The sequence below is a fragment of the Equus caballus genome, chromosome 16 (genome assembly GCF_041296265.1).
Source record: "Equus caballus isolate H_3958 breed thoroughbred chromosome 16, TB-T2T, whole genome shotgun sequence".
NCBI classification, from domain to species: Eukaryota; Metazoa; Chordata; class Mammalia; order Perissodactyla; family Equidae; genus Equus; species Equus caballus.
Window position 1 is genome coordinate 35,278,761 of NC_091699.1, and position 26,391 is coordinate 35,305,151.

General features: G+C 38.9%; 1 protein-coding gene across 50 annotated transcripts in view; it reads left to right on the forward strand.

Moving 5' to 3' along the window:
• The window catches only part of MAGI1 (membrane associated guanylate kinase, WW and PDZ domain containing 1), a 597,491-nt gene that overhangs the window by 505,072 nt on the left and 66,028 nt on the right, over window positions 1-26,391 (forward strand). For 24 of the 50 annotated variants that reach the window (XM_070238662.1, XM_070238674.1, XM_023621197.2 and 21 more), the window contains 7 exons: window positions 171-253; window positions 4,364-4,399; window positions 9,630-9,687; window positions 12,705-12,814; window positions 14,861-14,953; window positions 20,700-20,882; window positions 21,421-22,041. In XM_070238662.1, the coding sequence (XP_070094763.1) occupies window positions 171-253; window positions 4,364-4,399; window positions 9,630-9,687; window positions 12,705-12,814; window positions 14,861-14,953; window positions 20,700-20,882; window positions 21,421-22,041 (1,184 nt within the window). Of the gene's footprint in view, window positions 1-170; window positions 254-4,360; window positions 4,400-9,629; window positions 9,688-12,704; window positions 12,815-14,860; window positions 14,954-20,699; window positions 20,883-21,420; window positions 22,042-26,391 lie in introns of all 50 variants that reach the window. The other 26 variants (XM_023621184.2, XM_023621196.2, XM_023621186.2 and 23 more) reach the window with 2 other exon arrangements.

The window sequence follows — 26,391 nt, forward strand, 5'->3', positions numbered from 1 at the left end:
GCCATTTTATAATTCCAAACTCAGGCTTTCTTCTGGTCTGGGTTGCTGTTGAAAAATATCTTTGCTTTGGTCAAAGAGCAAATGTTCAAGAATATATAATTCTTCTGTCATTGGGCTTTGTGCTTATTTTCTTTTCAAACAAATTCCTTGTTTTTGTTTCTGGATTGCAGCCATAATACAAAAACAACATCTTGGTTAGACCCTCGGTGCCTGAACAAGCAGCAGAAGCCTCTGGAAGAGTGTGAAGATGATGGTAAGGGGCTAGGAAGGTCTTGGTTCTAGTGAATTGGGGGCTTGTTCACACGTGCAAATTTTAAAAAGTTGTAGCAAGGTCAACCATCTTTTAACAATGAGTTTTTAAAAGGTAATCCAGTTTCTAGTAAATGTATTGTGGTTTCCAAAAGCAGGAGGAAAATCGGTAGAATTGTTTTTAAACGAATGATTTGTTCACACGTAAAGGCAGAGCATACTAATATCTCCATTAGAAACAGAACTTTAGCGCAGTCAGAAACTATTCAAATGAAGATCCAACCTCCACCTTCCAGAACTTGGAGAGAACTCTAGAAAGTCTCTAGGAAGATAGAAACCAGCGATGCCCCAGTAACTTCCCTGTTGGACCCTAACCCTATATTATGAAAGTCTTAGAGGACAAAATTAGGAGCTTTTCTTGAACTCTACGTATTTCGTGACTATGTTGTTTCCCCAGTCTTGGAATAGGGAAAGCAGATCTTGACTTGTTGGGGAATCTCTGTGTAACGTAGACTACATCCTAAATATATGAAAAATGTATTCTTCCAAGAAAGACTGAGGTGTTACCCCTAGCCCCACTCTCCCCATTAATCTCTGAAAAGAATCAACTGGCTCTAAGAGTTACGATTAAAAGAAGTTTATTTCAAGGCTTTGGGATTTCTAATTACTTTTCCAAAATGAAAAAAAAGTTAAGACAGAGCAAATATGTTCCTTTTCAGTACACTGAAATCTATCCCAAGTTCTACCAAAATTACTTTCCGACATGGACGAATTAAAAGGGAAATGGTTCGCTTTGCTATTCATTATTCATTTCTGGCATTTGAATTAGTGGTATAATTATTGGATGCATATTTTATTGTAAGCTGGTGAAACTTTATTAATTTATCCTATGGGGCAGAATTGTTGTATATATAAACTTGAGATTTGTTTGAAAATGTAAGCTTGTAGAGTATAATACTGTCAAAACGTTGTTCTTCAAGATCCTTCTGTTATACATGGATTGCAGATTATATGAAATGAGCATAGAATTGTGTGTTCACTTCACGTGGAAACACAAATCTTCTGACTGAAGAGGCGTGACTGAGACACATTTTGTTTTGGTTGCTTAGCCCTGTTCCTAAAGAAGGAATGGCACGGGTGTAGTCAGCTGCATTATTTTGCATGGTTATAGGATAATGGACTGTCCTGATTATTCAAGTACCTGTTTAATATATAATACATAGGTAACCAATTTTCAAAGATCAGAACATAAAATACATTTAGCCATAAAATTTCATAGAACAAAATTTACTCTGTATTTGGTGCCTGATGATTTTGAAGGTAAGTTAGGCACTCTTATTACCATAGGATCTTCACTGTCAGTATCCATTATAGTTAGACTGGGAATGTATGAAAATGCCTGTTAATATAATTTTATAGATCATAGAAGACTCCAGTAGGTTTTACTGAGAAAAACTGTGAATGTAGTAAAAGTATTGAGTAGAATTACTAAATGGTTTTGTTACCAAATCTAGTTAATTTTTAGATTCTCATTATTGGTGTTAATGTTATTTCCTTTGGCACAAGTATGTATTCATACCAAACACAGTTAGTTCAGTAATTATCCCTTCAACATTAGAATTCATATATTCTATTTTTAGTAGAAGTTATATGTATGTCTGTGTGCCTGTGTACACAAATAGTATAAATATATAACCAGATTATACCACTATGACAAGTATCAGTTCCCATACCCGTATTTTCAATTGCCAGTTAACACAAAGCTGCCCTGTGTTGTTTATATGATGACACAAAGAAGAATAACATTCTTGGCCACAATATTGTTCCTGTATTTCTTTCTATAGGTCATATGCACATGGAATGTAACAGTATAGCATCATACTTACTGTAAAAATTTTATATTTTATATTTCCTATCTCAAAAAAGTAAGAAACTAGTTTGGGATTTTGATCTTCAGTGTACAACTCCTTTTGTCATTTCTGTGTATCTAGTTCAATCAGAAGCCTTGCCACCCTGCCTTTGAGCTATAGGCCAGAGTTGATCTGCCTGGTTAATCACACTGTTTGTCTCAAAGAGACTTCAAACTCGATATGATTAAAACACAACTAAGGATCTCCCCCTGCCCAAATCTGGTCTTCTGTAAGTGTTCCCTATCTCAGTTTTGGGTAAATCCATGCATTTTTAAGAGTCTCCTTTGACCTGTTACTTTTCTTCACCCCCATTTCTAACCCATGTCCAGCTGAGTTCACTTTACCTCCCATACATCTCTGGAATCCATCCACCATTTTCCTCACCACCTCTACCGTCCTAGTCCAGGTCATGCTCATCTCCCACCTAGGCTCTTGCCCCTCTCCTTCTTACCCTGCACTCAGAACAGTCTTTTAAAATGTAAATGTGATTGTTTATCACTGACTACCCGACAAGCCCTATTCAATGGTGCTGTCAGTCTGCTCAGTAAATGCCAGTCCTCATGTTGCCTCTCCAAGCCCTGTGTGTTTCAACCTCTCCAGCTTATCTTACTCTGCTGCTCCCCACTCTCTGCCCTTCATCCCCACTTGTTCCTGCGCCATGACATTTAGAGATGCAGTTCTCTCTTAGAATACTCTTAGATTACACAAATAGTTATTGAATGTCTTCTCTGTTTCACATGTGTTCTAGGGACTTCAGATGTATTAATGAACACAGCAAACAAAAAGCTCTGCTCTTGGAGAACTTAAATTCTAGTCATTTTTCACTCTAAGTCTTTCTATTAAATTTTGCGTAACCTTCAGATTGCAGTTCAGGGACTTTTCTGTGACCTTGCCCCCAGATATGATTAGTTCATTCTATTATGTGTCTTACTCTAGAGAGCTTATCATAGTTTCAGTTTTATTTTCACTTATGTGAGCTTTGGACTTGTCTCCTCCTCCAAAAGGGTAGAGATGTGTCTGATTGTGCTCATTTTAATATCTCTGTCACCTAGAACAGTGACTGGCACATAGTAGGTCTCATTAAATAATTATTAAAGAAATGAATGAAGATTTTATGTAAATCAGATTTCCTTTTTAAGAAAAAATGCTAGTGTCAAAACTTGGTGTTGGCCGTTGGCTAGTTTTTAAATGAAGAGTTTACAAGATGGATAGGGCCATGTTGGTTACTAAAGTCAATTGTTGATTAATTGATTCATTCATTCATTCATTTGAGAAATATTTAGTATCTACCATGTACCAAAAACTAGACTAGTCACTGAACATATTGTGGTAGTGAAAACAGGCTTGATCCCTGTGTTCTTGGAGCTCACAGTGGAGGGGACAGCCACCCGCTCTGTAGTTGGAGAGACTTAATGAATGAAATGATTTGTATGCTGTCCTGTGTTCTCTTCTCGGTAATAATAAGATGTTAGCAAGAGGAGATCAAGACTGGGAAAGATCTTGACTTGTTTTGCTCATTGAAATTATTGAGAACATTTTCATTCTAATATTTCTGAGCTGTTTGACTTATAAATCTTATATAAAGTAAACTCTGGCCACTAATACTCCTTTCAGGGCAGCCTTTGAGCCTTGCTTCCCTAATGTACATCATCATGACATAACTCATCTTTCTAACTCCTATCGAAAAGCATTGATGTGTAACTCATTTTACAATCTGCATTCTCGATTTCACCTTACCTTCCATTTTTCAGGCAGCAGTATTACTTATAAGTTAAGTAATGCTTTAATTGTGAGTATAATTGCCTCACTAATTGGAGGATTATTGAAGGATTGAAAGGACTAATATTGAAAGATCTAACATCTTTGTTTGCTCGAAATAAGGTCTGTTTTAAGTGTTCCCACTTAAGAACATTGAAACCGCAAAGGTATTTGTCATCTTTTACAACCAATCAAACCCTCTTTTGACGTGCAAGGAAATGAGCCGTATAATTATGTTGCCAGTATCAGCTCTTCCTGTCTTGTGATTTACACTGAGGTCTTGAGTTTACTAGCCAAGCCAATGAAATAAGCCACAATGCAGGTAAGGACAAAACAGAGTGATGTGTTTGCTGCTGTTTTTCTGAGGGGAGTTTCTTTCTTGGTGCTGGTGTCTGAATTTTTCTTTCTCTCTTTTCTGTCTCATTCCTGCTATTCCTTTGGAGAAGAAGGGGTCCACACCGAGGAGCTGGACAGTGAACTAGGTAAACCCTCCCAGCCGGCTACTGCTGCATGATTGCCTAAATGGTTTTGTCTCCGGTGAATTGCTTAATCTCTTGGTTTCTTTAGTTTGTGCTTCTCCATTTATGATTTTCATTCCTGCTTATCCCTGAAAGGTCAATCTTACAACCCATGTGTCTGACTGCAGGCATCACGCAGAGTTGTAATAAATTGTGTCTACAAAGAAGTCTGAGCGAATTGAGACTAGAATGAGATTTAGAAAATTGGTGCTAGGTAGTCTTATAAATTGAAGAGTAAGAAAAAACCAAGGAGACAGATACTTGCTGTGTTGCTTGGACTCCCATATAACCTATCTTGGCCTATTTCTGTGTTCATTTGGTGTGGGTGTTTACATGGGGAATACAAAAAAGCAAAACAAAACCCACCAGACTAATTTAGAGATCTTTGTGGGAGTAACGACAATCCAACAATTTCAATGATTAATTGAATAGTTAAGTCTTAGCATTGAGTTGTTCTTAAGTCGCAGGCCACATGTTGACTTGTAACTGTAGTGAATGGCTTGAAAACCAGATGCAAGGTTTCTATGTGCCATTTTCCTTAGAGTGTGTATATCAATGTAAATCAGGTCTTGTCTACTCTAGCTATTACAGTTTAGAAATATTTTACATGAGCAGATAATGCCAAACTCTTTTATCTTTGCTGTTGGAATATATTAAGTTATGTGCCCTGCTAAGTTAAATGTTTTATGTTCAGCTTTTAACAATATTAAAATTAGTTCGCATTTCATCTGATGCATCTGCAGAAGGGTAGATGGGAAAGCACAAGTTTCGACTAAATTGCACATGAAAGCCTTGGCTGATTGAAAATTAACCAGAAGGTTGTTTAAGATCAATATGGATGGAACTGTCCTGAGTTTATTCAGTCAGCATAGCATTTTTGAGATTGCTTTAAGAACTGAAAATATAAATATTTAATGCAGATTATTGTTGTCATTTTATTTTTTATTATGCACAAAAAGATAATCAGTCATGGTTGACTAGTGTTATGATATAATAGAATTTAACTCTATTTTTCTTAATGTTTGGGACGTATCATGTTGTAATTGATGGATATGCCAGCAATGTTCGATAACTATTGATAGATCTATTTTTAAAGATGTTTAATACGTTGGCCTTGTGGTCATTGTGGTCGGAATGACTTGAGGTTCAACCTGTGTAATAGAACCATTTGAAACTAATTTTATCAAAAAAAATTTCTCAATCCAGTGATATTAGATGAAGTAATTGAAAAAGACAGAACTAGGTTTTCCAGACACAAAATTAGTGCCTCAATCATTTGTTGAACCAAGTGATTCAAGTCTTGCTACCTGCCTATTATATGTGAGTGACCACTGCCATCTGTGGGCAGCTGGTGGAGATAATACAGCTGTGCATAGGGCTATGGAAGTTTGAATGTTGAAAGTTTTAAGAGAAAAGTTTCTGTATTGTTCTTTTCCCCATGTAACTGTAACATTGTGGACATTTTGCTATGTTGTTAAAGACTGCAAAAAGTAAGTTTTAATGGCTGCATGGTATCCCTTCTCATGGTCAAAGCCATAATTCTGGGTGATGGTTTGGTGAAGTGGTGGAGCTGTCTCTGGGGTCAGATCAGGCTGCCTGGCTTCATATCCTGGCACTCCCACTTCCTGGCTGTATGACTTTGGACAAATCATTCACCTTCTCTTGGCTTCTCTTTCCGTATCTATACAGAAAGCCTGAAGGAGGAGCTCCCATTGTGGTTGTGAGGAGACTTAATGAGAATGTCTCTCAATATTTGTCGCTGTGGTCATCACATATTATTGTTTTTACCAGTTGTATTATTTATTAACTAATTCCCTCTTGTTGGATTTTTCAATACATTCCTTATGGTACTTTTTGCCTTTAATATTGGACAAGGCAGGAATATGTGTACTATAGAAATGTGTCCTTGTAGGTAGACTAGAGATAGGATTCTTGATTTTTGCCTGCACATGTCTACTGTGGAAAGAGTGATGTGTACGCACATTCACACACACACACACACACACACACACACAGTTTTCTGTTGTGTTCACTCCACATTCTATTGACAAGCCGACTGCCCATTTTCTTAATAAGAGGGTCCTAATTTCAAACAATAGCAACTGTCAGGTTTTCGGTGAACAATATGGTTCCAGATGTAACAAGGAAACCCTCTCTGTAATCTGCCTCTGGGAGGCGGGGGCGGTTGGCTTGGATGTTGGACACAGATCATTTGATTATAGAGTTGTCATTTCTGAACTCTGTTGTTTGAGGTGGGTCAGTAGCTCCATTATGTACTTTTGCTTTGCAGAATTTATCACACTCTCTGCAGACACCTCCCCAGAATCAAAAAGCACTTGCAGAACCTTCTTTTGGAATTATAAGGTATTCATGTGCTGAACCCAATTAGGAGAGGTAGAGACAAGGACATGAGGTCCCCTCCCAACCCAAACTAAGTCACAGTTGTGAATATGACTTTCAGTCTGTGTGTTGACAAATCTTTGGTTTAAAGAATTTAGGACACTTCACTGCTCCGTATTTGCTTCAGTGAGGATGATGAGTACAGCATGAGATTTTCAGAGGCAGGAACAGTAAGAAAGCAGGCTATGTAAATCCGTCCTATTCCTTTTGTGCTTTCCTAGAACAGTTGCCATTTATTGAGCTTGTGTGCCCGGTGCTGTGCAAAATTTTCACAAGCATCCTCATTTAATCTATAGTCAGCCTTTGAGGTAAATCCAGGAGAAACATGTGGTTCTGAGATGTTAAGTAACTAGACCAACACCAGACTTATGGAATGGTAGAGCTCAGGTTTAATCCCAGATCTGGGCAGCCCCCACAGGGTCTTAGCGGCCTGAAATGGTGTGACAGGTTGTACAGTCTGGTCTAACGTCCAACAGTTGTTAAAACATAGTAGGGTGGCTCTTCAGGCATCTTCAGTGTTTAAAAAAATTGTAATGTTATCATTTTCTGGGCTTCAATATTTTCTGCCATTTTCAGTTTTTAGAACCAAATGGCAACTTTGAGGACAAATATCTTCCTTTTTTAAATCCATGACCCATTTCTATTTTAAGCATTAGGAGGCTAATTCCTGTTATTAAGTTAATCACCACATTGGAAGTGAGAGATCTATCTTTTCAATTTTAAATGAGTTTTAGCTTGAAAAACTGGAAAATTTCTGGAGTTTACCGATCTGTTCTGGAAGATGTGTTTTAATTTACAAATCTCCAGAAATACCGGTTGACTGACCTCATTTCTCAACTCTAGAACGTAAGTGACTGACCAGGTGACGGGACAAAGTCAAAGGTGTCTTCTTTTCTTGTACCCTCCTCGGACCTCTCTCAAACCACTTAGCATGCTGTGTTTGAATTGTCTGCTCAGATGGTGCACTTGTAATTATCTTTGTGTCTCTGGTGCCTAGTACACCCACAGGCAGACAGTAGGCGCTCAATAAATGTTTGACAAATTAATAATGGAATGAATTGAATTCTTAATATTTTCCTAATTTTATCTAAAAATAATCCGGCCAAATATTTAAGGTTGGAGATTTGGTTCATTAAATATAATGTGGTCCCTCACACCCACCCATTCTTCTGCCCCATGCCAGAACAAAGATGACTGTGCACCAATTTGCATTTTCTTAATCTTTGATTTCCCAGCTCTTTGGAAATATTTTCCTGGTTCGCTTTCATTTAAATGGTAATTTCCAGCTTTGTAAGGGGAAACCGTTTCCCAGGCATTTGATTTGCATCAGTCCACAAGACTCTGCGTATAAAAGTGCCACGTTGTATCAACGACTGCAAATTGGACCTGTCTTGCATTTTAGTAGCTTATGTCTCTCAGAATTCAAAGACTTCTTTAAAACCTGCTACATGTTTTAAAAAAAAAAATTAGAAGAAAAGGGAGAAAACTTGTCTTTTTGTTTGCAAACAAATAACATGTGGAGCAAAATCCATGAAATTAATGTTTCTTGATGTGCAGCCAAATCTGAGCAAAACATAAACTTTGAGTAGTTAAGCCTGTGTGTGTTTGGGTGCATGCACGTGACTTCATTTCAGTGTGGGACTGTTCGTGGCATATGTAAGCCGTATGCCCCAATGAAACTGTCACTATGTGAAAATAGTGACCACATGGTTCCTGGAATTTAAAAAATCTAGTATTTAAAAGTAAGTGATATTTCAAGTGTTTGTAATATTCCATTCAAGGTGGTCTTAATAGTTACTTCTAGGAATAATGATTCACTTTGCAGTATGGTATTATGCAAGCTTGCCTTAACTACGTACATATCAGAGTGGCTTTGAAATTGTTAATTGCTGCTCTGCCTAAAAGAACTGTTTAATGACATGAAACACAACCTAGTTGCTTCTTTCACCAACTCAAATTATCTGGTACAGTGGGCTTTTTTACAATAGGTTCCTGTTATAACAGAACTTACTGTCAACTAGTTAATAACGTTCTGACCTTTGATACAAAACCTTATGAGGTAAAGCCCAGTAGAGCACAGTTGAGTTTTCAGAAAGGCACATATATCCCTCAATGCCATTTTTCCACCACATTTGAAGGAATAAAATCTTCCGCTTTAGGTAGTGAGTTCTCAGAATGCAGGACCTGTGTTTCTGCTTTCGTAGGCAAAGTGCTGGTGAAAATGGGCCTGTCAAAATGTAGCAATCGAGTGATCGGTGGGTGCGTTTCAAAAACCCAACTCCATGTGGGGATTTTTATATAGTTGGTAGCATTTCAGTTAGGAACAAAGAAAAAACAAGATGCAAATTTTATTTTATTCCAAGTAGAGCCAAAACAGCACTATTGTATTGAAAATGAAAAAAAAAATTAATTTTCATCCATTTTTGCTTGTATGGTAAGGTAGTCTAGAAAGAAAATGCGAAAATGGTAAATATTTAAGATAGGAGCTAGGTATTCAAAGCAAATTTTAACTATATTTCCATTAAAATTTAATAGTTCATTTAGAAGGAAGACACCTAAGCTGCATTTTATTGTTTTATTTGCTTGCACAAAATATCAGTAAAGAATTGCTCTTCATGTAGAAAAATACACTCATAAAAATAATTCTCACTTTTTTTTTGTTAGGATATGCAGTTTTAATTGGATTTAACGCATCTTTATGAGTCTTTCTCTTTTTGCCTAACTCAAGTGTTGAAAATCCCTAGGCCCTTGACGGATATGCTCTTCTTCCTCTAAATATTCTTTCACTTTTCAGAACTGCCTGCTGGTTGGGAAAAGATTGAAGACCCTGTCTATGGTATCTACTATGTAGAGTAAGTGCCTCTTAATCCACCATTTAGTTTGCACCCCTCTGTGATTATGTACATTTATTCTGAACAGAATTTGCCACCATTATAATGTACAAACTAAATAATAATGTAATACTGATTTTGTAAAGAAAATACATATGTATATTTCAACGAATGAGAAAATATTAAGTGAATTTGAAGATGGTAAATTATACAGTTCGCGAGGGCACGATCCATGTCTTTTGTTTACCACTGTATTACCAAGGCCCAAAATTGTCCTGGTGTATGGCAGGTTCTTAATAAGTGTTAGTTGAATGAATGGGTGAATCAGTGAATGAATGAGCAAAGCAAGGATTCCGTAGACCAGATGAATACGCATTGTTTATCTTTAGGAGGAAGACCTGTTTTGTGTATTTTGCCCTGCCAATGTCTGAACTTCTCAGTAATTACTTATTTATTACTTCAGACTTTCTAAAAGGATCAGACACATGTTAATAATGTATGAAATACTGGCAAGATTAAGAAGGAAATTGAGAACTAGCCTAAGTTGCAAGATTTTCTATGCCTGTTTGCCTCTCCCTTGCCTGAGGACCATAGACATGGCTCCTGTTCTCCATCTTTAAGTGTCTCAAACCCTTATCATGACCTCTTTATTATGTACCTTAGTCTAGCATTGGGCACACACTTTGGCCTTTCATCAGAACCATCTGTTGGTAGGATGATACTAAAAAAAAATAAAAGAAACTCAAGAGATTAAACACTGAAAAAATACGCTCTATATCATTTCCTCTGAGAAAAATGAGAAATAACTAATAAAAGATCCTTTTGAAAGAAACAAATACCATATGAATATTCTATTATCATAATCCCACCTGCCACAGTGAAGATAACTGGCAAGCTTTCTATCCCTCGCGATGCTGGCAATGAAAAGTCACTTGTGTAATATCCTGGTGATAAGAATATATGATGCAAAAATGCCAGGCCGTAAAGTGCTCAGCATCTTATTATAAAAAATTATGAGGAGCTGGCCCCATAGAAAAGTGGTTAAGTTCACGTGCTCCACTTCAGTGGCCCAGGGTTTCACCAGTACAGATCCTGGGCCACGGACATGGCAACACTCATCAAGCCATGCTGAGGGGCCAGCCTGGTGGCACAGTGGTTAAGTTTGTATGTTCCACTTTGGCAGCCCAGGATTCACCAGTTTGGATCCCAGGTGCGGACCTATGCACTGCTTATCAAGCCATGCTGTAGCAGGTGTCCCACATATAAAAAAGTAGAGGAAGATGGGCACAGATGTTAGCTCAGGGCCAATCTTCCTCAGCAAAAACAGGAGGATTGGCGGCAGATGTTAGGGCTAATCTTCCTCCAAAGAAAAGAAAAAAGAAAAAAAAGCCTTGTTGAAGTGGCGTCCCACATAGCACAGCCAGAAGAACCTATAACTAGAATATACAACTATGTACTAGGGGGCTTTGGGAAGAAGAAGAAGGAAAAAAAAAAAGAAGGAAGATTGGCAACAGATGTTACCTCAGGTGTCAATCTTTAAAAAAAAATTATGAGTCCAGTTTAGCAAGTGTCCTTGGCCAATACTCATGTTACCACCTCTTGACCTGACAAGAAGGATTGATGATTTGGGACTTCAGAAAGGCAAGCTCAGGCATTTCTTTGACCCTCATCATATAAAATTCTGTTGTGTGCTCTGCAGATCCTCTTTCTCACAGATGTACAGTGGGGTTTCTGCCTTTTTGGGGCTCATTTTAAGTCTCCCTCAAATAATTTGTGCCTTAAGAGAGAAAAGGAACAAGTGACGACAGCTTTGATGGATGAGAGACTTGGTTTGAGAAGCGTGTTATCTTACTATATACTTCTCCTTCCTATGTCTTTTCAGATCCACATGCCTGTTCTCTTAGACTATTTCTTAGCATGAAATTGCCTATAAGAATTAGGAAATAAACACGTAGTCCTATAACAGGAGTTAAGGGTAATAAGTTAGTCCACCCTATTTGACAAGCCTGGCTTTAAAACATAAAGCCTGGCTTTAAAAAATATTTCAAGTTCTAAATAATCACATAATAGGTATGTTCCAAAACTTCTAATGAAGTATGATTTTGATGAAGAAAAAAATACATCTGTGAATATGCATATGCTTGTGTGTGTATGTTTGTATGATGTGTGTGTATATACATATACATACAGGCTATGGCAAAAAAATATATATTTATATGTCCGGATGTACACGTATGTATGTGTAGTTTTGTTTTGCCATAGCCTTATTAGTTTTGGAGCCATCTGAAGTATCTGGGTCTTTGTCACTTTGAGCACATCACATTTGCTTAGGTTAGCTGCATTTGGAGTCTTTTTGCCTAAGGCATATACTTTTAATCCTGCCTCCATGTCTATTGATCACAGTAGTTGACAGATGTTGCTGGAGTCCTTGTTTTCGTTGCGTCATTTGGATGAGTGCTCATGCTTCTGCAGACTCTGTTGTAGAAAGTTACACAGCAGTTTTTGCATTAAATGTTACAGACAACATCACGTCTCCACTTTAATCTCATTTTTTAATAATTCTACAATCTAATTCTTGGTGAATTAAAGCAGTCCCCTGTCAGGTGATTCCTTAGACATTTGAGTGAGTCAGTGGTTAAAATCCTGGGATTTGAGAGCAGACAGACCCGAGCTTGCTTGCCTCTTTACTATTTACTAGCTACATTATGTTAGGTGAGTTATTACTTAACTGCTCAGAAATTTACTTTCCTTATCCATAAAAGATGAATATAAATAGGACCTACCTCCTGGCATTTATTGAGGATTTTAAAATAAAATGCGTGTAAAACTGGTAGCACAATTCTTGGTACATACAAGAAGTCAATAGTGGAAACCATGCGTTTTTATTTCTTCTTTCTAACTGCACATTTTGACACAAGATAGTCAACATCTCAGACCAACTGCTCTGCTCAGTTCTAATCATGGGACGTAGCCTGATTGGCATTTTGCTCATGGGATGAAATGTTTCCTAACTGAACACTGTCTGCCTTCTGCTTCAGCCACATCAACAGGAAGACACAATATGAGAACCCGGTTTTAGAAGCCAAACGGAAGAAGCAGATTGAGCAGCAGCAGCAGCAGCAGCAACAGCAACAGCAGCAGCCAGAAGGTTGGCTTTCTCTTGATCTGTGGGCGGAGGAGCGAGGCGAAGCCTGGGCGCTCACACCCCCGTGTGGTCGGAAGAGGCCTCCATGACGATCACATCCTTCTCCTGCCGTGCTGGGAACTTGATCTCCTTGCGGGAGGAATACAGAGCTTCTGCTAGAGTTCTCCCTGCCCAGAACCCAGACAGCTAAAGTGGGGGACCCAATTCAAAGGGATTCCAGTCTCCACTTTAATTTAGAAAGGAGCCGTCATAAGTTTAGGGAACTTTCTGGTGGTGAATTCTCTTGTCCCAGCAGCATTTGCACAGCAACAGGTGTCCAAGTCCAAACCACTTTTAGCATGTTAAGAGGAGTTACTGGGTGTGAAACTGACTTTTAATTTTAGGAACATTACATGTAAGAATGAGAAAAAGCTGGTAATTTTGAATGCTTTTTAAAAAATTACAAGTTAATTCATGCTCTTTGTAAAAATATGAATAATTCAGGAATGTAGAACATTAAACTCTCCCCTGCTTACTCCCATCCCATCTTCAGCAATAAACACTGTGCAGAAAACTTCTAGGGATGTACAAAATATGCATATTTTAATAAAAACCAGATCATAATTTTTATATATATTAGTTTTGTGACTTTTTTTTCTCACTTAAATATATTTCTTGCATGGATTTCAAAGCTGGTTAATATAGATTTACCTTACGGTTTTTAATGGCTGTATAATATTCCATTTTATGAATCTCTCCACTTCATTTAGCCATCTTTTAATTAATAGATGCTTAAGTTTTTCTAGTTTTTCTTGGCAATCTTTTAAAATAATAGGCTCACAACCCCCTCACTATAATGTGAATATCAAATATATGAATATCAAATATAACACTTCTCATATTATAACGTTGAATATAATAAATATAGGCTATAGAATGGAAGCTGAAAAACTTTTTCTGTAAGTGGCCAGATAGTAAATATAGTAGGACTTGCTGTTCATACGGTCTCTGTAATAACTACTCATCTTTCTCCTTGTAGTATGAAAACAGCTGTCAACAATATGTAACCAAATAGGAATGACTGTGTTCCAATAAAACATTATGTATGGACACTGAAATTTGAACTTCACATAGTTTTCATGTGTCATGAAATATTCTTCTTTTTATTTTTTTTCCAACCATTTAAAAAGGTAAACACCATTCTTAGTTCACAAGTTGCGCAAAAAAGGGATTGGGCCCATTTTGGCTGGTTGGCCATAGTTTGCCAACCATTGCCATAGACTATATTTTAGAGTGAGCATGTATGTTATGTGTGATTGCGTGTGTGTATGTATTCACCTCATGAAACGTTCTCCTTTCTATCTTAATCTCTTTTCTATTTTAAAGAAAATGTTCTTTTAAATATTTCTCCTGAGCTGGTAAAACTTGGTAGTGTTACAAAGTATAGTTTGGGGAGTGCAAGTGTACCATTGAATGTGAGTGTCCAATCGAATATGTTAGCTGAGCTGCAAAGGCACTCTAGCATACATCTCAGGGGTCACTCACTGTGAGTTATTTCTGGGCTTCAAAGTGAATAAGACTATAGTTAGGACCCAGGAGTATTGGTAATGAGTCCCATTTGGATTTCAGAGATGATAGGAAATAGCACCTTAGCAAATTGCTGAAATCCTCCTTCACCACCTTAGACAAAGAGGCTTCAGCAGCCCAGCCCATGTCCCAGTTGCATTAGAGAAGTGTCTCCCTTATTGGGCTGGCTGTGGTTGACTCTGTATCTTTCCTGATGTTTTTTACTTGGTCTCACTTTGAACTCTCCAGCCAGAGAGAACTGGAGATTTATTGGTTATATCACAATATTTCTTTCCCCAGAGGTCTTAGAAGAGAGAGACAGAGAGAAATATCTTGATATTCTTAACATGGAGTGGGGTCAGATACCAATTTCTTTTTAATTTAAGTTCTCTGCCTCTGGTTTTATTGATTTGAGTAGTTTTATAATTAAGAGAAGGTGAATCCTAGTAAGTCAACCAGCCATTTAAAGTAAAATGAGTAAACTGTTTCTTCTCTTTCTTACAGAATGGACAGAAGACCATTCATCGCTTGTGCCTCCTGTAATTCCAAACCACCCCCCAAGCAATCCGGAGCCAGCCAGAGAAGCTCCGCTTCAGGGTAAAGTGTTTTTTATAATTGCATCATAGTTTTAGCTCAAAAATCTAATGTTTTTAAAGATACTTAAAAAAGTGGAATCTTGTAACTCCCGACTCATTCCTTTGATAGTAAAAACGGTAATTATAGAAATTCTAAATGTATTGTTAATCAGACTTGTCAAAAAGATTAGAAACTTTTCTGTATGAATTTCCTTAGCTATTTGTAATGCTCTAAAAATAATGACTGCTTGTCATAACGATCAATTTAAACCAGGGTTTTTCAACCTCAGCACAGTTGAGATTTTGGGCCAGATAATTCTTTGTTGTGGGGCTGCCCCGTGCCTTGTAGGATGTTCAGCAGCATCCCTTGCCTCTACCCACTAGGTGCCAGAAGCACCCTTGCCCCTATTGTGACAACCAAAGTGCCCCTGGGAGGCAAAACCATCCCAGAGTTGCAAACCATTGATTTTGAGACCACAGATATTTAGTATTGTGTTAAATAAGAGAAATTGAAAACTCAGAATTAGATATTTCAAGATTCTAGTCAACATGTTTGCACTTGACCAAAATTTTCCTATAAATGTAAGATGGTTTGATACTGAGTTTTAAATTCTCATCCCCTATTCTTACTGCAGTTTTGACATTTATGCATGTTTTACAACCTTTCACTGGGTCTCACTTATTTATATTCACAAATAGTGTGAGCTCCCTAGTGAGGTTCAGGCTTGAAAATTGGAAACTCCAGGATCTTGCTGCTTCCAGGCCCCATTACTCTTAAATGACAGAGGAAGTTTTGAGGGTTTTTGTTTTTTGGTTTGGTTTTTTTCTCTTAAGTAAGAAAAATAGAACAAGCATTGTATTTGATAGAGTTGGGGAATGAATGTTTGTGGTACAGAAACAGCTGTAAAAGTTTGTTATCCTCCTCTTTACATTTTTAAAGAGATATAACTGTATTAGACATAAAAAGATAAGGAGAATAATTCCTTTCCCTAATTTTGATTCCTCCATTATAATTTTCATAAAAAGACATTGTTTCCCTGCTAGTTGATATCGTCATGAGATTTGTATTACTATCAATTGATGTAAAATAATTTCTTCTGGCTTGGATGTACTTTTTTTATGGTGATAATGGCTTTAATAAAGATAGAACGTAGTAGATAATAACATATTAACTTGGGCCCGCCCCGTGGCTGCGTGGTGAAGTTTGCGTGCTCTGCTTTGGCGGCCTCGCGTTCTCTGGTTTGGATCCAGGGCGCAGACCTATGCATTGCTCATCAAGCCATGCTGTGGCAGCATCACACATAGAAGAGCTATAATGACCTACAACTAGGATATACTACTATGTACTGGGGCTTTGGGGAGGGGGAAAATAAAAAAGAGGAAGATTGGCAACCTATGTTAGCTCAGGGCCAATCTTCCTCAACAAAAAAAAAAGCATACTTTAAAAGAACATATTAACTAGATATTAACAACACATATTAACTACATATTAACAACTACATATTAACTAATAACAACATGATTGTGGCCTCCTTCATATTTTTAAATATAAAATCCCTTCTGCAGCCTCGTGTCATCTTATTTGCCCCCTCACTGTTAAGTTAGCTATACCAACCTTCTTTTCAGTTCCTCGAACTGGTGAAACTGTGGACCACGTCAGAGCCTTTGCATATGCTCTTCCTTCTGTGTGCAGCTCCGTTTTGCTTTCACTCCTTATTTTCCTAACTCCAACTCATCTGAAGTTTTGCTAAATTCCCCTGTCACATTCACTCTTTCCATCTTATACTTCTCATTTATAGAAATTTAACAGTTTATAATTAGTGCCCAGTTATTTAACAGTAGTTTCCTCTTTACATTTTAAAGCCCATGGAGCAGCAGACTGCTTTTTCCCTGTAGGATCTCCAATCTAGACATAATCCCTTTAGTTCTAGCTTCTGAAATTTACTGTTGAGTGAAAACAGAGTACATATGTACACGTGCATACGTGCAGGCATGATAACCAGCCAAACTTCCTCGAAGAATTATCTTAGAGATTAAATCAATTAAAGCTTTCAAGGTTCAGGTCGTAAGCACTAAATCCTTAAGTGCACCAACTGAGTTAAGAGTCTGGATGGTATTTATCTGCATTAGGGGCTTCATCTTAGATTCTGTCTCCTCCTTTTCTAGGTGTTTTTTCTTTTTTCTTTTCTTCTTCAGCCCTCTTGGGTCCCCTGGCATTTTGGGAATCTTCAGGCTCCCTGAACCCTCCCAGGAACTACTTATTATTCTTAGAGCCCTTCTCCTGTGCAGTCTCCGTGTTGATCCTCACCTTTCAAACACAGTCATCGTCTTTGGAATAGGATCAGTGCCAGGCAAGCCAGTTTAGAATCCATGCCCATTGACTCCAAGCTATGACTGTGGGAAATGTTAACCTGGACTTTATCATCATTGCTTACACCACCTCCGATTACCTGCCTGCTGCCGGAGTATCTTGATCTCGCTCCTGATAGTACTGTCAGGAAGAAGCTCTATAGCTCACTTGGTTAGATTGTTTGCTATGAGTTTTGCTAAGTTTACCGCTCAACTACACTTCGTTCTGACCAAGAGCGTACTTCTCATCCCAGCAAATGATAATTTACAAAGAGCTTTGCTATTAGGAAAACTCCCCAGCTTCCACCTTAAGCTCAGAGAGACACTTTGCAGCTCTCCCTCCTTCACACCCGCTGCACTACCACTGTCACTCAGAACAACAACTCCCATTTATTGAACTCTTACTATGGGCCAAGCACCTCGCTAATTCCTTTACCTGTGTGATCTGTCACAGTTATTCCTTACAACTGTCATGTGAGGTTGGTACCATCATTATCTCCGTTTACACCTGCGACACTCAGGCAGAGAGAGGTTTGGTGACTTGCCCAAGGCCACACAGCCAGTAGAGCGCAGATTTAAAAACTTCATTGTCGTGAGGAATAGTTTAACTTCTGGCTAAAGCCTTTTTGTCGTTTTGTTTTTTGTGGGGGACCTCATTGCATAGTCTAAGTCTGTGCCATCCAGTCTGGATACCACTGGCTACATGTTGCCATTTACATTTTAATTAATTACAATTAAAAATTCAGTTCTTTAGTCCTGCTGGCTCCATTTCAAGGGCTGAAGAACTACGTGTGACTAGTGGCTGCCATATTGGACAGTGCAGATATAGAGCATTTCCTTTGTCACAGAAAATGCTGTTGTACAGCACTGGTCTGAGTAGTTAAACGCTAGTGCTAAGAATAGTGCCAACCTGTCAGGGACACAAGCACCTGTGGATTGTTCAAGAGCAGATTTTTGGGGCCAAAACCCAGGAAATCCTTATTGATTGAGTCTAGGGTAGACCCTAGAAATTTGTACATTTTAAAAAGCTACTCCAGTGATTCTCATACATAACCAGATCTGACAGCTGTCAACTGACTAGGATCTCTTAGAAAATTACATGCACCACAGGGCTGCAGCAGAGAGCTCCAATTCCACTGCTTGTGGGGAGACAAGCAGTTCTTTTCAATAGCTACATTAACTGATGACCCACTCATACATAAAACGTAATAAAATGTGCATAAATGGGAAACCTTCTGATCTTCCCTCCCTAGTTAAGCTTTAAAAAAGGAAGTCACTGGTGTAATTTCAAAGCTCTACTCGTGTCTCTGTTAAGTTGAAAACATTCTAAGCGCAAATATGCTAATGGCTTTAAAGAAATTTAGTCAGATAAACCGCCAGGCACATTTTCTCAGTTTGCCTGTAATAAGGGTAAAAAGCTTAAATACCCAACCACCTCTTTCCAGCCTTCTCAAAGACATGTTAAATCTCATTCTTTAGGCTGTTGTTCAGTCATTCGTTGTAAGTTTTTGGAGCCCATAAGAATGAAATGGCCAGTATTCTGCTCTCTCCATATGCAAGCAGGAATCCTCGTGGGGCTTACATTCTAGTAGATGTGTGCAGTGCAGCGCCCCCTTGTGTGGAAATGGGGGAGGATGAGACAAAACAGCAAACGAATAAGTCAGATGTCTGCTGTATTGGATGGTGACAAAAATAAAGTGGGAAAGGGGGATTGGGGATGTTGGAGGAGGTATTGCAGTTTTTAAAGGTGGCCAAGGAAACCTCACTGAGAAGGTGACGGGTGTCGATGTCTCTGCGTAACTGAGATGTGCTTGCCCTGAAGCTCCTCAGACTTCCTAACAGCCTCAGCCTCAAGAATGTAGACCATTCACACACCTCCCAAAGTCAAGTCTCACCTGTCCTCAGTTTTCCATCTGATAATTGCTGTGGCTGCTGTCTCCCCCTAAGCCCCGACTGCAGCTGACATCACCGTCCTGGTGCCTTGGCTTGGTGCCTGGTGCCTTTGCGTGGTGAATCCTGCTAGGTCTTGCCTTTCTTTAGCCGTGGTGACTGGCCTGTAGTTTGTCAGACTTTCAGCCTGCCTTGGGACTGACTGCATTAGACCAGAGGAGGCGATTGGTGAGCAGACCTGTGACTCTAGGCAATTTAAAAGAGCCTTTTTAAGAGTCAGAAATTTTTGAAATATGCAATTAAAAATTGTATGTGTGCCCAGAGACCTTTTACAAAAGCCTTTGAGATATAGTTAACCAAAAATAACTTTCCTTCCTGGGTGCCAGGCTCTAGTGCAGGGGGGTATGGAGACTTTTTCTCCTGGATTTTTTTTTTTATAACATTTTTGATAGAAAAGAAATAGGGCAGGTGGAGAAGCTATGGCAAGGGCAGGAGATAGGAAGTATAATTAGGAGAGTTGAGAGTCTGAGCATGAATTATGTACGGTATTTAGGATAACTGGAGAGATTCTAGTGAGTTTCTCAATTACAGAGAAGTGCCCACTTAATAAAAGCCAAAGTAAAATTTTTGGTTTGTGTACAAAATTTTATTTGTGAATGTTATCAAGAAAACACAATAAAACCTTTGGTAGCATGTTTGGAAGTTATTTAGCTAGCTGGCTATCTGTTTATTTTAAATGACAGCCGAATTTGGTGCTGTATGGCTTTTGTTAGTGACTATTTAGTTTAGTTTAGTTTTTTTTAAGTGTCCTAAGACACATGTCGTAAGTTTTTTTTAAATAATAAATTTTAGCAGTGGACATGCCTGGGCTATTTCATAGATGGTTAAAAGATGCAAATTAACAGGAAAAATCAGTTGAATTTAGAATTCAGTTCAAAGTAAAGTTATGACTATTAATTCTGAAAGTAGTGATTCTGCATTTTTATCAAATTATTCTTTGTGACTATAATATGTTTTCCTAGTAATATCTGTGTATTTTCACAATGAGTTTTCTGTTTGGTTACAAGCTGAAGTTTTTGCTGAATTGGTTTCACAAGTGGAAGCTAAGCCCAAGGCACCACATTGGAGGCCATATTATAAAATATAAACTATAACAAAACAAAAGACACAAAACACAGACCCACTCCATTTTCTGTGCAGGATCTCATGGCAGCTCAATTGCTGTCAAATTACATGAACTGACGCCAGGGAAGTGTGTCAGCCGATGGACACCAATTCCATCCTTTGCTTATATTTTCTTTTAGAGCTTCATGCTGACAGGCTTTATGCACCTTATCACCCTCCTTGAACCCAGGGGCTTAGGATCACCCTTATTCCTGAAATCAAGAGAGCACCTTCTTAAGACACCTATATGCACAAATGCCCCAGCTCAGGCACTTGGAGAGTTATCTGTAAGTTGTGTCATTTCTTATTTAATTCATCTTTCGACTCGTGTTGACATTCCTTGTACTTTTCTCGTTTTAATCCAGGCAAACCCTTTTTTACACGAAACCCTTCTGAGTTGAAAGGCAAGTTCATTCACACAAAGCTGCGGAAAAGCAGTCGTGGCTTTGGCTTCACGGTTGTTGGAGGGGATGAACCTGACGAGTTTCTGCAGATCAAGAGCTTGGTCCTCGATGGTCCCGCCGCGTTGGACGGCAAGATGGAAACAGGTAGAGACACCACAGGGCCTTAGCGTGTCCTGTGTGGTGAGACTTCTACCTGGCATCTGAACAAGACCAAACAGCATCTTGATTTCACAACTTTATAAATGTCCTTTAATAAGTTTGGAAATGAGCAAGATTCCTTTGCTACATAAATGTATCCCCTGGTATAGTTGAAAACTTTGAGGCCATTTTAACTTTGGGGAACTGTTAGGGTGCTGTTGAGTACATAAAGTAGTAATTTACTAAAAATGTAGATCTATTTGAATAAACGGATTTCTGCAGTGAGAATTTATTTTAGAATAAAGCCCTAGTGTTCTTTCAATGATCATTATACTTTCTTTATCAGGGAAGACACTAGATGCTAAAAGAATGCCTTATTAGCGGTTAAAATAAGTAATAGAAGCAGTTTCTTTGTGCCCTATGATACTACCCCCAAATCCAGTTGCAGTTCAACTTCCTATTGGTAGGACTTTATATTATAATATGGATATAACTTTTCTGGATACTGTGTTTTTTGTAACCCCCAAACTCTTACCTTTTGCAGGAGATGTAATTGTCAGTGTGAACGACACCTGTGTTTTGGGACACACACATGCGCAAGTTGTGAAAATCTTTCAGTCCATTCCCATTGGTGCCAGTGTGGACCTTGAACTCTGCCGAGGTTATCCATTGCCTTTTGACCCAGATGACCCCAATACGAGTTTAGTGACCTCGGTGGCCATTTTGGATAAAGAACCAATTATTGTGAATGGGCAAGAGACCTACGATTCGCCAGCTAGTCACAGTAGTAAAACAGGCAAAGTCAACGGCATGAAGGATGCCAGGCCAAGCAGCCCGGCTGACGTGGCTTCGAATGGTTCCCATGGTTACCCCAATGACACTGTCTCTTTGGCTTCCTCCATAGCCACTCAGCCGGAACTCATAACTGTTCATATAGTCAAAGGGCCGATGGGCTTTGGTTTTACCATCGCAGACAGTCCTGGTGGTGGCGGCCAAAGGGTGAAACAGATTGTTGACAGTCCAAGGTGCCGAGGCCTGAAAGAAGGGGATCTTATAGTGGAAGTTAATAAGAAGAACGTGCAGGCACTGACTCACAACCAAGTTGTGGATATGCTGATTGAATGTCCGAAGGGAAGTGAGGTCACATTGTTGGTGCAACGAGGAGGTACGAGGTTTATTTTGTTCTTTGATTTTTTAAACCACATTCCATTGTTTAGCTTACTGGACTTCAGATGGCTATTTGGGGCTTTTTAAATGTCTACTCCTTGAAGATCGTTTTTGTTTAAATATTTGGAAATGCATTCAAAATGCCTTTTGATTTCTCCAAATGCCAGCCTTTTTAGGGTTGTGTTTATACATTAAGTTACACACGCATGGCTAGCGTGATAATTTTAAATGTAAATCAGATTCTGCCTTTTACAAACCATTAAGATTTCTAAACCTGTATCCTTTAAGTCTCCCGGACCCTGGCTGCACAGTGTGCGTGCAAAAAAAAAGAAAACTCGACCACTCTTCCAACCTCATCTCACACTCCTCTCCTTGCTATGCTTTAGCTACCTGGCTTCTTTTCCGAAGTGCCTTCAGCGCTCCTAGCCTTTTCCTGTCTCAGGGCCTTTGCACTTCCTGTTCCCTCTGCTTGGGATGCTCTTTTCCCAGCTCTTACTTGGCTGGCTCAGTCTCATTCAAGTCTCCTCCTGAGAGGGGGCTTCTCTGATCACTTATCTTAAATAGCCCCCAACACCTCCGTGTACACTCTGCTGCATCACCCCGTTTCTTCAGAGCTGGTAGCACAATTATTACTATTGTCACAAGTCATTGTTTTGTGTATTTATTTATTTTTCTTTGTTGCTCTCTCTCTTTCACTAGATTATAAAATCCACAGAGCCAGGGCCTGTGCCTACTTGCTGACAGCTGTAACCCTAGGATTTAAGACATTACTTGACTCCTGCTAGGCATTCATGAATGAATAGGTATTGAATGAATGTATGAATGAATGAATATGTATATGATTATCTACACTTGACAGGAACAAATAGCTCCACAGTCATCTTAAAAAACATATCTCAACATACCTACATTTTAATGAAGGGGTTATGGGTCTCAGGGAAGTGAGGTATTCTAAATCTTGAGACACTTGGCTTCCTTCTTTCCCTTCCCTGCACCCGCCACCCCCTGCCCCACCAGAACTCCCAGGACCTCACACTGAGAAACATTTGTCACAACGTTGGAATGTCTTGCTCCCGGATATGTATTTGTGACTAGTCTTGACGGATCATCTCACATAATGAGTGTGAGATTGATTGTTCCCTGATCCTTGCCAACATGATTTGTTTCATGCATGGCATATTCTGACCCTCTGAAAAGAGATCAGGAACCAAACTTTCATCTCTCCTTGGTTCTGTGGCAACAGAGGAGCTCGTTTATGTCATAGCAGCCGTGTTCTCATGCTCTCATGAAGCTGTGTGTTCTGTGATCAAAATGATTGGAGTTGTTGGAAGGAAATCCAAAATTCAGAGCAATGGTGTGGATCGAAATGCTCAGTCAACCCTTCTTGAACAGGGTTCATTCATTCCTAAAAGCCATTGTGCAGATTTTATTTTTAAAAATGTTATTTCCACCGATACAATTTTGAAGTCTCTTCTTGTACCTAGATCACTTGACTGTACAGGTAATTGTTTTTTAAACAGTGACCGAGCTGTACTAGGAAGTTACTTGAGTGTAAGGATGAGGATGTGGATGAGGATGAGGATGATGATGATGATAATGATAATGATACCTGGCACTTATAGACAAGTTAGCAATTCACAAAAAGCAGTTTTCATACCAGCACGCACCTCTCATCTCATTTTTACCACTTCCCCGAAAGGTAGGAAGGTGCCAGCCCGCAGGACTGAAAAGTTCACCTCAACTATGTGGTTTCTAATCCAGTGCTCTGCCCAACTTAACTCTGAATAACCCTGATTTTTGCATAATTGCTGGTTTTTGTGGCTGACAACTTGGAAACTTTTAAGTCGTTCCGGGTACATCAGGAGCGTCTCTGATTCAGCCGCTGCTCATTTGAAAGTCCCAAACCACCTTTCTCTCCTACTTCATTTATTTGCTCCTTCATTTCTTTTATCAATGTGTTGAGTTTTTCTTTTCCATTAATTCACTTTTGAGTGAATCAAAAAATAAAGTCTCATTACAATCTACTAATTTACACGATTACTGGAACCATATTGTAGTGAATTTGCCCAAACTAGCAAACAGCTGATGTCTAGAAACATACCCCTTGATTTCAAATGTGTTTATTCTCTCTCCTTAATTTCTAAGACCTTCTTTTGGTTGATACCATGTTACATTTTATAACATTAAATTAATATAGGCAGATCCAGAATATATTGCCACATTAGTCAACATCTACATAGTTTATTCCAGAACCTGAGTAATTTAAAATCACTGTAACATCAGCAGTCTTTAAAATACACCATATGCCTTGTGTTTGATTTATGTATAGGATAGAAAGTTTGTACATGTGCATTTGGCAGGCTAGCACCAGCTACTATTAATCTTTCTAGAAAGCGTATGAATATATTTGTTTCTGCCATACATCAGTTCTTTGAATCGGGGCTGACATTTTAATCATCCCTCCTGTATGATGGGGTGTAAATGAGAAGATTTGATGAAGCAACAAAGACAACAGCCAGGTTAAATGAGAAGGTAAACGGCCACTTCACTGCTTCTTTCTAATACATCTCATTTCTGTCATCACTTCTAGCGAACAGATTGATAAACTCCTTAAATCCACACTCTTCTTGATTTAAGAATTCCAGTCTCAAGGGTGAGTCTTTCAATGCTTTAAAGAACTGACATTTCTCCTTTGGGGGCAGAACTGACTGTGTTTCTGTTCTGTTTTAGTTCTTGATCTCTCAAGCTTATTTTTGATATTTGTTTTTTCAAGATCAGGTACATTTTGTTTTTTAGCATTTTTCATGCTCCCCGTCTGAAAACACCCCTCATCCCCCACAACCTGGAAATCAAACAGGTTGAAATGTCATTTGTCAATTTCTGGAGTCAGATCGTTACCTGGGTCAGGCTTGGAGTTGCTGGGGTGTCCACCCACGCGCCCTGGCGGCTGGAACCATTACTGATTTGTTTCCAAGTCTCTTTTCCGTAAACATATCCCTGCCTGCTGGTCTGTCAGTGAAGTTCTGTAAGAGGCAGCGCCTTCTTCCAGTTCCTGGATCCGCATCTTCCCGTGGCATGTCCTTTCCTCCTTCTCCCTCTGCTGTCCAGTCAGGAGAATGCTTTTTATTTTTTTATTTTTTACATAGCATTTGCATTCAGATGGCCTGTCACCTGACGCCAGTGTGAGTCTAGAGACTTTTTTGAGGTGTTTGGAAAATCATGTGAGAAGGTGATCACTATTTTCAAAAAATAGTTTTCTTAAAAAAAATTTACAAAAGATATAGAATTTGTCCCATAAAGGATTTTTTTTTACCTTTTAAAAAAAGGAATTATATGTAGCATAACTACGCATGCTCCTCTGTGTAAAATATTTGATATATTTGGCTAATTCACACCAATTAGTAGGTGGGGACACTCTTTAAGATGCAGTTTTGGGTTGAGTTAGAATACTCCGTTTCAAGAGAAGATGCAGCAGTACTTTATGAAAGTGGAGAATGTGTGTTTTGCTTTTGACAGAAATCGTGTATTGAAAATAAAACTGAACTAGGGATGTTGGGAGCCCACCTCTAGTTCAGTCTCTGCCCTTAGCTGCCCTGTATCTCTGACCAGGTTACTACTCTTGTCCTGAGACTCATTTTTTTATCAAAAAAAATAAAATGAAAGTTTTGAACCAGATCATCTTTAGGGTGACTCCTTCTGGCTCTAATTTTCTGCAAAGAATGACCTCATTGGGGGCCGGCCTGGTGACGCAGCAGTTAAGTGTGCACGTTCTGCTTTGGCAGCCTGGGGTTCGCTGGTTCTGAACCCGGGTGCGGACATGGCACCACTTGGCAAGCCATGCTGTGGTAGGAGTCCCACGTATAGAGTAGAGGAAGATGGGGATGGATGTTAGCTCAGGGCCAGTCTTCCTCAGCAAAAAGAGGAGGATTGGCAGCAGATGTTAGCTCAAGGCTAATCTTCCTCAAAAACAAAAAAAAAGAATGACCTCATTGATGTGTAGAGGAAAGACCAGAAGATTCTAGAGCCAGATGACGCAAGTTTAAGTGCCAGCTCCTGCCTTTACTGTGACCTTAGGCGAGTTATCTGAAAAAATGGGAATAATAATGCTTACTTTGCATGTGCGTGATGTAGATGAAATAAGGTAGCATTTATGCTAATTCCTGACATAGAAGTAGTCATATGATAAATCAGTGATATTTTACTGACACTGACTAATATCAGAAGCAACTGGGTAGGAGTAGCTTTTTATTTAAAAAAAAAAAAAAAGGTCTAGCCTGGACCAACAGTGTCTTAATTTCAGTGCATGACTGCCAGGCATCTATTTTTTTTTTTTTTCTTTTACGCTCCA